Genomic DNA, 15,457 nt, shown 5'->3' with positions numbered 1-15,457 from the left:
CCATGGCCTGGAAGAAATTTTTCCTCTGTGTTGACTATCTTCTTTGTAGAATGGATATTAGTTGCAGTTTACCTGTTAGGGTCTTTATGAACTCCCTGAAAAACAGGCAGGTGCAGGAAGCTCACCAGGGCTACACAAGGAATTGATCTTGGAAAGGAAAGAACTAAAATACTGTGCCTCTTATACCTTTCCACATTAGCATAGCCATCCAAGTGGTTACTGAACACCCAGAAGGTTTGTTAACACCAGTTGAGTACTTTACTATATAATAAATAGTTTTAGCAAAAGCCAAGCACTTTTAAATTAACCTTGATTAGGTATACATTTTGTTCTTTTGAGTCAGTGCTTGTGTTACCAAGAACAGATAAATAACTTAAGATAACACTTATTAATTTGAATAGAGGTTTAATATTAGTGTATTATACTTTGACCTTAGAAATTCATATGTATATATAATATCTCTAAGTCTCACCTTCTGTGTGTCTTATATAGCTTAAAGATTTTATGACTTGCTTAGGCCTTCCAGCAAGAATAGCCACTCTCATCTTTTTACATAAATGCTAGGGCCCAAACCCAGGTCCATCAAGCCCTCCTACCCATTGAGCCCTCTCCCCACCCCTGGATAAATGCTTGTGTCCATTCATCATTTCTTCATATTTCTTGTTCTTATTATTTTTTAGGTTGTCATGCAAAGTAATGAGTTTCATTATGGTATCTTTACACAGAATGTCATCATATTTTGTTGGTATTTGTTTCTCTACCCTCCTCAGGCAAGCCCCCTTCTCCAGTCAGTCTTTTCCTTATCCTAAGATTATTCTAGAACAATGTTTCTCAACTTCCCTAATTCTGAGACCCTTTAAAACAGTTCATCATGTTGGGGTAACTCCAATCATAAAATTCATTTCATTGCTACTTCATGACTAATTTTGATGCTGTTATGAATCTGATATAAATATCTGATACTCAGATATCTGGTAGACACCCATGAAAGTGTTGTTTGACCCCCAAAGAGTTCATAATCCACAGGTTGAGAACCTCTACTCTAGAATTATCTGGAACTTCATCTTGACTATAGAGCCATGTCGGAGGCCTTTACTGGTTTAAACATTTTTATTAGAAGTATTTTTAAAATAATTCTTGAAGTGTAAGCAACTATGCCATGTGATTTTTTTCTTTAGTACACGATTTTCCTAAGTAGAAATTGTCTTTATATAAACTATCTTTATAAATTGTTTCTCTATGTAAAAGAACTGATATAAATCCATTTAAATAGTATTTATGAGATAGAAAATATGTGCTATAAATTAGATTATGAAGTTACCATGTGAAAATAACAGTTGTCAGACTTAGCAGACTTAACCTTCATTACAGTGATCATACACATACGCACACAAACCATGAATGAATGAGAAATGTAATATTAAAAATATTAAGGAAAAAGGATACTTCATGAATATATTATCTCTGAGGACTTTATAGCATCAGGATGGCTTGAACTGGGGCTTGAATGAATTCTACTTTTTGATCCTAGAGCCATTACAAAAGACAAGGACAATCTCAGGAAAGAAAACAGCAAAAAGAGAAAATCATGTTTATTTACCATCATTCAAGTGAGATTTATGGGAGTCTAAAAAAGTTTGGAAGACTTGTCCTGGCTGTTGTGAGAAGGATATTATAGACATGACTGAAGATGACAAATTGGATCATGAGATAGCACAGAGAATACTTGACAGAGTTCAGGAAAACATTGTGGCCCACTAAGATACTACTTCCCCCAAGGAACACAATCTAGTTTGGAGATAACTATGGGGATGAATAAAATTATAACAGATCTGAATATCTTTTGACACATCACATGAGAAAGAAAGACGAAGTTCTCATAATGACACATTAGGAGAGAGTTGATAATAAGAGTGACTATACTAAAGTGTAGTGGACTGAGGTGAGCACATGGTACATTGAGTGCACTCAGTAATGCACTCTCCTTGGTACCAGGGCCCATATAGATAATCTGCTTGGTTGAGAATATGGCAAGTAAATAAGACCATAATATGCTTTAGGAAAGGGAGCTCAGAGAATGATAACATCTGATAGCTGTGATTTAGAATTCAAATGATGAAAGACAGCAATAGTGATTTAATGTTTTAGAAATTGCACTGAAAAGTAATGTAAAAACTCTCTTTGGAATTAGTTAGCATGAGAGACCTCCAAATGTGGTAGCAGAAAAAGCCTTATTTAGGGAAATTAAAACATCTAAGAAAGCCGGGCGTTGGTGGCGCACACCTTTAATTCCAGCACTCGGGAGGCAGGGGCAGACGGATTTCTGTGAGTTCGAGACCAGCCTGGTCTACAGAGCGAGTTCCAGGACAGCCTCCAAAACAATATAGAGAAGCCCTGTCTCGAAAACACCAAAAGAAAAAAAAATCTAAGAAATGGATAATGAGTAATTTTTGTCACCTGAAATTTTGGTGGTAGCTGGACAAAAAAGACAAGATGGAATAGTTGATAGGTGGCTACGGATAAGGTAATCACTAAGTTTGCTTAAGAAAGATTATTGCGGACTTCAGATAAGAAGTAGAAATTAGTATCTGATGATAAGCAGAAGAGGGAAATCACTTTAAATTTTAGAGCAGAATTCTTGAAAGAGGGAAAGTACAGGCAAGCAAATAGGCACTTAGCATATAAAGACATATACAATCTACATAGATTTATGCTAAATGTATGTTCTGGTATCCTGAATATTTGTGGTCCTGTCTCATCAAAGATATCATTCCTTTTCTCTCTTGCCTTTGTATCTATATAGTTTTACAGAGAGAGATAGTTATATATATACACAAATATATCTTCCTCTGAATCTGGTTCATATAACTCTGTCTTTCTTACCTTGTACCTTCTTAAATTATTGCTTCTTTCTATACCTTCTTATTTTTCTTTTTTTAGTATAGTAGAAATTACAAAATATGTTTTTATCATAATATTTATTGAATAAATTTGAATTACTAGTCTCAATTTTAAGAGCCAATATGAAGTCAAATCTTTATTGTTAAGCCGGGCGGTGGTGGCGCACGCCTTTAATCCCAGCACTCGGGAGGCAGAGGCAGGTGGATCTCTGTGAGTTCGAGGCTAGGCTGGATCGACAGCCTCCAAAACAATATAGAGAAACCCTGTGTCGTAAAAAACAACAACAAAAAATCTTTATTGTTAGCACATACTTGCACATACCTATTTTTCAGCTTTATCTTCCTTTTTGTTTGTTTGCAACCTATCTAAATATAAACAAGTTTACATTGTTAATTAATCAGTTTACATTTTGTTCAGATATTTTCTGAGATGCATAATCATGTGCTTGGTGCAATCATATATTTAATGTTTTATACTCAGTTTTAGCCAAAAAGCTGAGCAAGAGATGCTATGTGTAAGCGTTTCAGGATGGGTCGTCGGGACAGGATGGAACAGGAGCGGGTCAGGTATTCTGTCACTTGGGAGTCACAGAATACTGAGTGTTACACAGTTCAGGTGGAAAGGTATCCTGGAGCTCGGGAGCCAAGGACCACCACAGGTTACAGCCTTGCCTCAGAGAAAGGACTCTCCGGTGTATCAGGGTCTTCCAGCTGGGGATGTTAGCCCAGTGTAGCAGTTTTGCTCGGCAGGAGGTTTCTCTGCAAAGTTGCTACAGTTCAGCTCTGCTCCTGGGGAGCAGGGAGCAGAGTGTAACAACTCCCCTCTACCAAGGAAGGTTTTCTGGGCAAGTGTTACAGCGCTGCTTGTTCTGCTCTGCTCTGCTCTGCCCTGCCCAGGGTCGCCTCTGCTCTGTCGCCACCACAAAAGATCTTCATCCAAAGCTCATCCAAAGGGGTTTATTGGAAGGCAGCTGGAGCAGCCAAGCTGAACATACGCAGGGTTTATATAGGTATTCTTGGGGGCTGGGAAGTTTGTCCAGAGTAGGGATTGGTCTGATTTCAGTGCTGAGCTCAGACTGGCTAGAGCTCTGCTCCGGGATTGGTTACTTTTTTACACAGGATTAGGGTCAGATTTGGCTCTGGTTTCACGGCCAAAGTGTGTTTCTTTCTCTGGTCCTTTTTAGCCTTTTGGCTCCAATTTTAGGGCCAGGGTGCATTTCTTTCACTGACTCTGATTCCAGGGACAAAGTGTGTTCCTTTGACACTGGTTTTAGGGTCAAAGTACATTTCTTTGGTTCTGGTTGCAGGGCCAAAGTGTGTTTCTTTGGCTCTGCTCAGGGTGTGTTTCTTTGACTGGTCCCTTTCCCTACAGTATGAATAGTGTATGTTATATAACCTGCTTCACTGAAATGTGACTTGGCTAAAGATTGTAATTGAAAATTACATTAATTTAATTGTCATTAAAGTTTTTTTACTGGAGGTTTTCTTTTTTAATGTGAGAAATAGTCATTTTTTTTCTGATTAGGATGCATCTCTAGTTCTTCAATATTTAACCTCTTCTAGGTGGGGAGCAGCCTATTCCTCTCTGGAATGAACATGATGGAACAGCAGATGGAGATAAGCCGAAAATTCTGCTCTATTCCCTGAATTTACAGTTTAAGGTAAACTTTCTATAACACTCATAACTTCTAGGACCATCTTTCTAATTAGGGTATATATGGTGGAATATTTGTATAATACATAAACTACAAAGTAAAAATAAACTATAATCTTGTTTACTCAGGAACGCTTTAACAATTGAATCCTCTATCAGCGCTATTTCTATTTATTTATTTTCATTTTAACACTGCTGGGCTTTCAGCCCAGGACTTGAAAATACACAACAAGGCCTCTCCCACTGAGCTACATCCTCAGACCTTTTTTTAAGGCTTCCTGGAACTACCAGGTCTGCCTGTTCCTTCCTCCCTCTCTACCTTTTTCTTTTTTTCTGTCTTTGTTTCATTTCTTCTTTTTGACAGAGTATCAATTATGCAACTCTGACTGGTCTGACTAGGCTGACTCAGAGGTTCACCTACGTCTGCTTCCCCAGTGCTGAGATTAAAGGCGTGGGCTGCCTGGACTTCTATTATTATTATATATGAATTGATTTGTGTATTTTGAGAAACTTTTGTGCCTTTCTATATTAGATTTTGAGATCAACTTTATCTTCCTTAAAGTTGTATTATATAGTTGAAGCATTTTTCTTTTGATACATTCTGGTGAAACTTTGGTATTTCCAATTGCTTCTTTTATAACTTACTCTGCAAGAATATTTTAGATATTTGACAATTAATAATAATATTTTAGGGGCCATGATAGAGCACTTGCCTACATGTGCAATTATCTGAATGAAACAAGGCTCTGGTTTCTGTCCTCAGCACCAAAGGTGGGAAAACATAGCATGGCTAAAACCAGCCCAGAAAACTGTAATAATGCTTTAAACCTTAGTTATCTCCTATAAAAATACTATTGTTTTAATTTTTTAATTACCTATTTAATTAATATATTTAACCCACAAACAATTAGAATTTTAAATAAAAATATAAAATGAAATTTATTAACTATGAACTATAATGTATCTAAATTAGAGAGTAGTTTCCCTTATATACATCCTACACATTTTAAACATGAGTTTCTATCAGATTTCAAAAGGTTGCATTGAGTGAGTCTATAATTGGTTTATTCTCTTATTTTCTTTCTAATGCGATAGGGTATTCAGGTAACAGCCACCACCCCTTCAATGAGAGCTGTGAGATTTGAAACTGGATTGATTGAATTGGAACTTTCAAACCGACTTCAAACCAAAGCTTCACCAGGAAGTAGCAGCTATCTGAAACTGTTTGGTAAATGCCAAGTAGACTTAAATCTGGCATTAGGGCAAATTGTCAAACATCAGGTTTGTACAGAATATATTGGTATTGTCACTGTTGTCTTTAAATTAATATATGTGATGCAATTTTAGAAATATTTAAGTTCTTAAAATTTATATTGCAAATTATGGTGAAATTTTACTTAGGCCTTTACAATTTTACTTTTCCATTTCATTACAGTTTTTGACTGTATTCTGCCTATTACTCATTGGTGCAATAGCCATCTCATGAGAGTTTATACAGAATCTGCATAAACATTTGCTTATAATTTTTCATTTTGTTAAGCTTTATTCTTATTTCACTGCCTGATGCGTTCACTGGTTAGTATCTAAAGTGTCAAGTTTACACCTTCCTTGTAGAATATTTGAAAATTTCACATGTAGTAAATGTTAAGTATTTAAAGTTTTAAGAAAAAGACAGCAGTAGTATAGTTCCCTGATAAGCAAAGTTTTGCTGTTTATCAAAGGTATTTTCTGTGGCATGCTTTAGTTTTGCTAACTTAAGTATCTTTTAAAACCCACCTAATTTTGATTTGAAGAGTCTTGTTTTTTTTTAAATGCCAGTTAGTTTAAAAGTTGATGATTACATTTAAATTATCTGGGAAAAACTTTTTTTTTCCAAATGGGTGCGTGTTTTGAGAGAAAAAGATCTTATCTACTTTGAAACATGTAATATATCACCATGCTTATCTCTGTTGAGTTAACTCAGCTTGCTAACTTTCTACCACAGAGCCATAGCCAGCTCCAAGTTTACATTTTATATAGTTCTTCATGTTTTATATTAATTTTAAGCATTTATGGTACAGAATGTAAGAAATCTACCACTTAATGGTTGAATTAGGAGAAGTATACTGTAGGTCTTTTGTAGAACAATACTATTAGTAATGTTTAAATTGTTTTGGTAAAATTTTCTATTATTTGATTCTGTTAAGCTTTGAATTTCATTTTAGGTTTATGAGGAAGCTGGCTCTGATTTTCATCAAGTTGCCTATTTTAAAACTAGAATTGGATTAAGGAATGCCCTTCGGGAAGAAATCAGTGGTTCTTCAGATAGGGAAGCTGTACTTATTACCTTGAATAGACCAATTGTTTATGCACAACCTGTGGCCTTTGATAGAGGTAAGATTAAATCAGCCATTACTGTCTTCTGGGTGATGGGCATGCTCTAGATATATCTGTTGTAACTTTCTACTGCAGATGCTTGACAGCTAAATGCCTCCTCTCAAATCTGAAAAGTGAGCACCAAAAACAAGTCTTGGTAACTCTTAATTTTAAAAATCATTTCATATTTGCAATTATTTTGCTTTTGAGATAAATACAATTATTTTATTACAAGTTTTTATCTTAAATGCTAAACTTTTTGTGTGTATTATCTACACACTTGTGTGTTTTTTTGCCATGGGTTGATTAATTTATTCTAAAAATGTTTACTGTGTGCTGGCTAAACCTGGGATAAAAAAAATGGATAACAAGATCAGGATCCCTGTCCTCAAGGAATGTAGTGTGCTGAAAAAGGGTTCAGGTAGACTTCTAAATGGAGTCAGAAATGTTTGTTCTAGATCTGAACGAGTCTGTTAACTTCCTGTGCTTTTTAGAGGAGAAACATATTCTTCATTTGCAACTTTGAATGTAGTTAAGCAGGGAGACAAGCACATGAGATCTTCTGTTACTTATTTTCTTATCCTAGGGCCTAGAACAGTACTACACATTAAATATTTGTCAAGTATGAGAAGTGAGTGTTTATAAGCACAGTGGTCTAAGATAAGATAGCAGCAGCTTTCAGAAAAGGAAAGCATAGGAAAGAAGCCTGTCTGGTTGAACAAACTAATGTTTATCATTTTTCAGGGACAGTGAGGAGAAACTTCTTAATCCCTGTAAAATTTCAGTTCACAGTTGTTGGTCTTAGGTCTGCCATTAAAAACCTTCCCTCTTGGCAGTCAGTGCTGCCATAACATTTTGTTTGCTGAACCCTTTGCTTCTGCTATGCATCTTCCATTTCACCTACCTTTCATTGTCCTTCACCAGGTCCTTAAAACACTCCCAATTATTGTGGCACTAGTCTTGGTTTTCCCCTTCTGTTGTCTCTCCATTTTTATCTTCTTAAATATCCATACTCTATTGTGAGATAAAGATTTCTCTTGGACAAGGGATTTCTTACTAACAAATTCAAATTACTTTGACCTTTCCAAACCATATCCTTCTAAAATATATGCCTAGTATTGTGTGTACATCCTTAGAAATGTTTGAAAGCAGTAAGGGTATATTCGTTGATTTTCTGTTGGCATGATAAAATACTATGAAAAAAGACAACTTGTAGATAAAGAGTTTATTTAGACTTACATAGTCAGATATTTCTTTCCCTTCCACCAGTTCCCAAATAACCATCCATAGGCTTAATATTACTTATTAATGCTTAGCCAATAGCTCAGGCATGTTACTAATCAGCTCTTACATTTAAATTTAACCCATATTCCTTTTTTATACTCTGCCACGTGCTGGTTCCTTTATTAACATGGCACGTTCATGCTCCCACTGCATCTGCTGGCTGATTCATGACTCCACCTTTCCTCATCCCATCATTCTCAGTTTGTCTTTCCCACCTAACTGCATCCTATTCGGCAATTGGCCTGTCAGCTTGTTTATTAAATAATCACAGACACATATATTCACAGTGTAAAGGAATATTCTTTTACAATATCTAGTCTACTAGTATTTGGCAAAATTAGAGAAAATATCTATCTTTGTGACTCTAAAGACTTACATCTAATTTTCCTTTTTATCATAATTAAGGAAAGCTATAATTATTACTGTAGTCTTCAACTCCATCAAAGACCCCAGAAGAGTGAAATGTTACCTAATGACAGGAACATCAGACCACTTAGACAGTCACCCTAGGTTCCTCTGCAACATTGGGGTATCTAACTCTAGCCTAGAATATCTGATAGACTTTCCTGTGACACAGGGAATTTTGAAAGACTGTCCTACCTTGTCTTGGCACCAAGTTTAGCAGTGCCTTTCTTGTGTCCTGCTGGTCCAGTTTGGACAGTAACCACCAACAATTGAAGCAAGATCAGTTTCTTTGCCCAAATGGCTAACTTTTGCCATAAGAAAAAAAAAGAAAAAACTCCAGATGGAATTTCTTCGATGCCTATTACCTTTTCTGAAGTATATTGGTGTTGCCAAGAGCAGACTTGTCTAATTGTCATGAAAAGCCTTAGGTTAAAACTACATATTCTGTAGGTCTTTGAAGTGTTTGAAGACCATCTATCTAAATATATCTGTGCATTACCTTGAAAACATTACCCAACATGACTATAAGTTTCACTATTATAGATGGCTATTAATCTTAATTATATGTTACATTTTTAAATGAGCTGCGTAAACATACCTTAAGAGTAGAAATATACATACAGGAAAACGAAATTAACTTTAATTTGTAACAGTAAACCAAAATCCATACCAGTCTAAAATATTTAAGATAAATAGTTGTTTTTTGGTTTAAAGTAGATTCAACAATATACCCCTGAAAGACCTGAAGTTGTCAGGCTGAAGAATGCCTTGCGATGTCCCGGGCTAGATAACCAGACAGTTGGATGTAATCTGCAAGAGGTTTTATTGTTCACACAGGCGTCTGTGGGCACTCCAGCTGCTTTAGCAAGCTGAGAGCTCCAGGCTTTAGGACAGTTTTCTTTTTATGTACATAATTTTGGCAAGCAAAGCAATTGGGGTATTGTAAAAAGCAGAGCCACTGCAGGTGCAGATCTGGGCAAGCAGTAGGGATATTGTAAGAAGTGTGGGCATAACTCATCCTTCCTGGAGAAACCACAAAGTCAAAATTAAACTTATCTTAACAGCCTGCTGGTGTCCTGCATCAGCACTCTGGACCAGATGTTCTTTTTTTTGTTTGTTTGTTTTTTTGTTTTTACGAGACAGGGTTTCTCTGTATTGTTTCGGAGGCTATCGGTCCAGCCTGGCCTCAAACGCACAAAGATCCGCCTGCCTCTGCCTCCCGAGTGCTGGGATTAAAGGCGTGCGCCACCACCGCCCGGCCCAGATGTTCTTTTTAATCTGACCTTGTTCCCTGTCTAGGGGAAGGGACCTTGGGGAATTTTCCACTGAGGCAACCTTCTGAGTCTCAAAAGGGGTATGAGGTTTTTCACCCCTTTATCCTATCATTTCTATATCCTATCCCACCTTTTTCTTTCCAGAAAGAGATCCTTGACTCTAATATCCTTTATTCAGCTTTTTCCCTGATCATTACCAATAGCAACTTGTAACCAACCCCCCTTAAATGATAATAAATATCGATAACCCATTTTTTGGGGAATGTGGGCATAGTTGTCTAGACTACTTCCTTCTGATTATGGGACACTGACATCTTGGGGGACCCAGAGAAAATTTAGGATAGTTGTTAAGTCTTGGCTATAGTATTCTGTGAGACTGGATCATCTCTGTCAGCAGCCTGGAAGCTGTTTGGGATCCTGCATCACCTGGGCCATTGTTTTCATTGGTGTCTGATCACCTTGCTCTAAAAATAAATGTTTAAAGTTAACATACTTATCTGTATTAGTATAAGTATAGATTATGCATTGTATACAAGTCAATTAAAGATGATTTGTTGTTTTATTTTTGAGCAGGTAAAATATATGTTACGTGTCTTGTAGTTTTTTTTAGGTTTTTGTTTTATGGTTTTTTGTTTTTTGTTTTTGTAGCCAGGATTTCAGGGGTTTTTCCTCAGTCAAACCTGATTTTCTTTAACCTGTAATGAATCCACATCCTCTCATTTCATATGGAAATAAAAGTAAATCCACTCCCCAAAAGCAACACATCTTTTGATTTAAATTTTGAAGTCAAGACCTTTTAAAATATATAATTGGGTTAATCCAGCAACATTTATAATCAAGTATCTCTTAGCAGCTGTTGTTCCTTCCTCAACAAACAATTCAAAAACAACACAATAACATACAGTATCCAGACTGTGTATTGTTCATCTTTATGTGGCCTTTTTACTACTTTACTCCCTTTTTAAGAACTTTATTATTTTCATACTGTATTTTCCTTTTTTATGATGTTGATTCCCTTTTTCTTTTCTCTCCCATTTAAATTTTTTGCCTTTATATCTCTATATTTTTCTGATTATATGAGGCTTTAACCTGCTAAGCCACATGGCTAGGACAAATACAGCAGCTTTGGCAGCTGGCTGGACCTAGCTCCATGGTTTGTGAGAGCTTAGCTTCATGGCAGAGGTACCAGAGAGAGACACATTTACTGTCTCAACTCAGGAGTTTCTGGATCCACTCCACTCGCTGCTCATAAACTCCATTTAAGTGTTTGGTAGCAGGGCTTCCCAAAAGAGCTATCTGTATGCCAGAGCAAACCTGGAAACTCCATCGCCATGCCTGTGCTCACAGCCAACAGGCAGATCCCACCCAAGAAAATGCTGCTACCAAGAATTTGTTCTTTTGTATATTTAGAAAACTTTTTTTTTTAAGTTTTCTCAGGTTTTATGTGGAAATCTTGCCAAACATTTGGACTCCACATGTAATCAGACATTTCTATTCATGGCCTAGCATATCTGACATGCTTTTTTTGTAAAGCAAACTTGGGGTTCCAGAGGGATAGCTATAGAGGCATGACAGCAGGTAACCTGAGCAGGAACTTAAGGAATCATCTCAGCCACACAGAAGAAACCCAGAGTGAACTATAATAGGGCAGTACTATGAACTTTCATTCACCTCCATTGCCTATTTCCTCCAGCAAGTCTCTGGTCCTCAAATTCCTATAACCTTGCAAATAGTGCCATCACCTGGGAACCAAATGTTTAAATATTAGGGCTAAAGGGGGACATATCTCAGTCAAACCAGTATCAAAGATAAATTATACAATTAAGGTCAAGAGCAATGTTTGTTTGCATTAACTATTCTACCCAGGACCAAATGTGTAATAAGAATTCTATAATATTGAAAGGATAAATGGACCTGGGTTTTCTTTCTATTGCCATTAGGCAGTTGCTTGCATTCTGCTTCATTTTTTTATTTGTCCATGAAAAGTATTTAGTTTCATTACAATTCTAGTACTATAATTTGCTAGGAGTAACTTTTATTAGTAATTATTATTAATTATCAGAATTTTGTAGTAGTTGAAATTTACTAATTAATAAATCACTTACATTATTGACTTTAATTTTCTTTCTGCCTTTTCTTAATTTGCAAAAGCTGTGCTGTTTTGGTTGAATTATAAGGCTGCCTATGACAACTGGAATGAACAACGCATGGCTTTACATAAGGATATTCATATGGCTACAAAGGAAGTTGTAGACATGCTCCCTGGTATCCAGCAAACATCAGCCCAGGCCTTTGGGACTCTCTTCCTCCAGCTGACTGTGAATGATCTAGGGATTTGCCTCCCTATAACAAATACTGCACAGGTACAGAAAAATCAAGACATAGGAGACTTTATTCCAGGACTGAAAGCCAGATTCTGTTAGTGTAGATTATTACAATTTTAAGTAGAACAGTTTATAACTTGAACAAGAGCTCTTAATTGTGGTTTTTGCAAATAAGCCTCAGAATATTCTTTTTTTTAAGCAAAGAAATCTTTGTATAAAGTAGAAATGAAGGGACATTTCAGAATGCATCTTAATATCGTGGTCTGTAATGTGGCAGGAAATTTCAATTTACTTACAAACTGTATTAAGTATGAATGTTAAATAATAAGGAAATTTGCAAGATATATATGTAATTGGATAGGCAAGGATGCTATCTTGTTGTTTCAGTTTTCCTTCAGTGTCACTTTTAATACCTTAAATGTCACAGCAGAGATAATTAGCCCTTTGCGTATTAAAAAAGTGAAAATGCACAAGAAAAATGCATTTGTTTGAATATTTAAAGCCTATTTTTCTAAGTTGCTTTATATTGAGGATTTATAGACCTGATTCTAGATTCTTATTTTCATGAATATGAAGATTTCTAAATTTTAGAAATCTAGAGAAGTGGCTCTTATTGTTCTTCCAAGAATCTGGGTTTAATTTCCAGCAGCCATATGATGGCTCACAACCACCTGTAACTCTAGTTCAGTGGACCTAAAGCCCTCTTCTGACTTTTGTGGTCATCAGACATTCATGTGATGTACATACTTATGGGCAGGCAAAACATTCATACACATAAAGTCTTTTAAAAAGAGTTTTTAATTCACCTTTTGCCTCATTTTTCCTATGGTATTCCTTCAGTCCAATCACACCGGAGACCTTGACACTGGCTCTGCTCTTGTGCTAACCATTGAAAGTACTCTCATCACTGCATGTTCCTCAGAGTCTCTGGTTAGCAAAGGCCATTTCAAGAACTTTTGTATCCGTTTTGCTGATGGCTTTGAGACATCATGGGATGACTGGAAACCAGAAATCCGTGGAGATCTAGTAATGAATGCTTGTGAGTCTGATGTATTTTCTACGTGAAACTTATAAAAATTAAAATGTCTCTGTGTTGATAACGAAAAGATGTTCAGATATAAGGATGTCTTTAAAAGTTAAATAGGGGCTATTTGTAGCCCTTATTATTAAAGGTAGCAAAATAACTATAAAAACCTATAAATTCAACCTTCTAGTGAGGCAGAGACTTCTTCTATACATTTGAGGCTTTTATCACCCCCTGTTTTGTCCTATAGTCAAAACATGAGTGACCAGATAAACCATCTTTGTTCCAATGATCCTGGAAGAAAGTGGTACCTGCAAGATGCAACTCATTTAGCAGAGTAGACTATAAATCCCCTAGGCTAGAATTCCAGCTTTAAGTATTGCTGACACAAGATATAACCAAAAAACATAGCCCAAGTTTCTAAAGTTTGAGAAGAGTACTATGAATTCTTCCATTTACACTATTCATGTATGTGCTGATTTGAAAGTAGAAAGATTTCTTTGCATCACTTTTAGTATCTTTAAGTATCACAGCAGAGATATTACGTATCACCATTCTTTATAATAAAGAAGTCCACATATAGAAGCTAAAAGATGATGAATCTGAAATCTTCAACCAGTCTTGTGATCCACATAATCTTTAGAAGGTGGTTTGCCATCATTTATGCAACTTCTCCTTTCTAAGAAATCATTATAACTTAATATTTTTTCAAATTAAAGGCAGAAACTTATTTAAACCTGACTTGTGTTGAATGTTATCCATGTGCTAATTAAAATAAATACACTATGAATGGAAAGAAAATAAACAATTTTCGTAGTAATAAGAAAATTTATCTTCTGGAGAATATACCTTTTGCTCAAATAAAAACAAATTAAAATGAACACATAATTATTCAGTAACTCAGTATATATTTTATTGATAAAGATCATTGTCGTTCTGATCTCTGATACTCAGAATAACTGGATTTAGACTTTGGAGAGCATTTACTTTTGTATCTCACTGTTGTTTCTGGCGAAGAAAATTGGAGGGAGGGTGAGCAGAGTAATTGTTTTATTGATATATGAATTCAAAATGATAAAATGGAAAATTTATTTAATAGTTTATAGTTTCTACTGGGATAGATACTAGTATATCATTTTCATATTTGGTGGAGAAAAGAAATGATATTCAAGTTTTAAAGTTGTGTAGTATGCCTGAATTTGAAAGGCTAGTAACGTAGTCTTTGTTCTGACTTGTACCTGAAGCTACATGTTGCCTTGTTTGTTGTAATTCAAAATTGACAAGGTAGACATCCATACTTTATAGTTGAAAAGTATAATTTTTTTAACAGTTACTACAATGTTTCTTAAAGAACATACTAAGGCTGGGGATCTAGCTCAATTGATAGAGTACTTGCCTACCATCAGGAAACCCTGGATTAGATTTCTAGCACCACATAAAGCTAGCCATGGTATGCATGTCTGTAATCACAGATTTCCACAAAAAGAGGCCAAAGGATCTTGAATTCAAGGTCAGCCTGATAATCCTCAGCTATACAGAAATTTGAAGCTAGCCTGGACTACAACATGAGGCCCTGGGGACTTGTCTCAAAAGGAAGAAAAAAAAAGTTGATCCTTTCTCAGAAAGGATAGTGTATCTAAATTGGGAATATTTTTCTTTTTAGAAAATTTTCAAGGAAAGGCAAACTTAATATCAAAGTACCTAAAAATGGCAAGTCATTCCAACTTTAAAATATATCTGAATGCCAATTTAGGATTCACACAAAATTATAAAAGGACATTTTATTTAGAACTGTAATCAGATTTAAACTGATATTTTGTTTCCATTAAGGCTTACTGAAAGTAACCTTAATATCTGTCTTTGCAACTTACTTTGCTTAGAGATTATTTCAAAGATAGCATATTCTTCACTGGTTAAGTTTAAGGTACCAAGTTAAAGTCAGGTGATAGTAACATTTTGTAGCCTTAGATCCAAGATCAGGAGATTGACATCATAGCAGTCAGCCCCTTTCCTCATAAAATACTCCTTGATAAAGAGATGACAAAAATGACAGATTATCTCCTAGCTAATATGGTAGTTCTAAATTGTCAATTTTCTTTTCAATGACTTACCTTCTTAAAATATTCCTACGTGGGGCTGACCAGATGGCTCAGCTAGTCAAGACACTTGCCACTAAGGTGAGTTCAATCCCCCAGATGCACAGGGTAGGAGGAGAGAGAATTAATTAAGCCCTGCTC

The 15,457-nt window shown here is 35.8% G+C and overlaps 1 protein-coding gene across 10 annotated transcripts in view; it reads left to right on the top strand.

Moving 5' to 3' along the window:
- Window positions 1–15,457, top strand: part of Kiaa1109 (KIAA1109 ortholog) — a 176,273-nt gene that overhangs the window by 106,579 nt on the left and 54,237 nt on the right. For all 10 annotated transcript variants that reach the window (XM_040754477.1, XM_040754482.1, XM_040754479.1 and 7 more), the window contains 5 exons: window positions 4,464–4,561; window positions 5,650–5,835; window positions 6,759–6,927; window positions 12,024–12,235; window positions 13,037–13,235. In XM_040754477.1, coding sequence (XP_040610411.1) covers window positions 4,464–4,561; window positions 5,650–5,835; window positions 6,759–6,927; window positions 12,024–12,235; window positions 13,037–13,235 — 864 coding nt within the window. The remainder of the gene's footprint in view (window positions 1–4,463; window positions 4,562–5,649; window positions 5,836–6,758; window positions 6,928–12,023; window positions 12,236–13,036; window positions 13,236–15,457) is intronic.

This window comes from Mesocricetus auratus, unplaced genomic scaffold (genome assembly GCF_017639785.1).
Source record: "Mesocricetus auratus isolate SY011 unplaced genomic scaffold, BCM_Maur_2.0 Super-Scaffold_100011, whole genome shotgun sequence".
Classification (NCBI taxonomy): Eukaryota; Metazoa; Chordata; class Mammalia; order Rodentia; family Cricetidae; genus Mesocricetus; species Mesocricetus auratus.
This window is presented reverse-complemented; position numbering and strand designations above follow the sequence as displayed.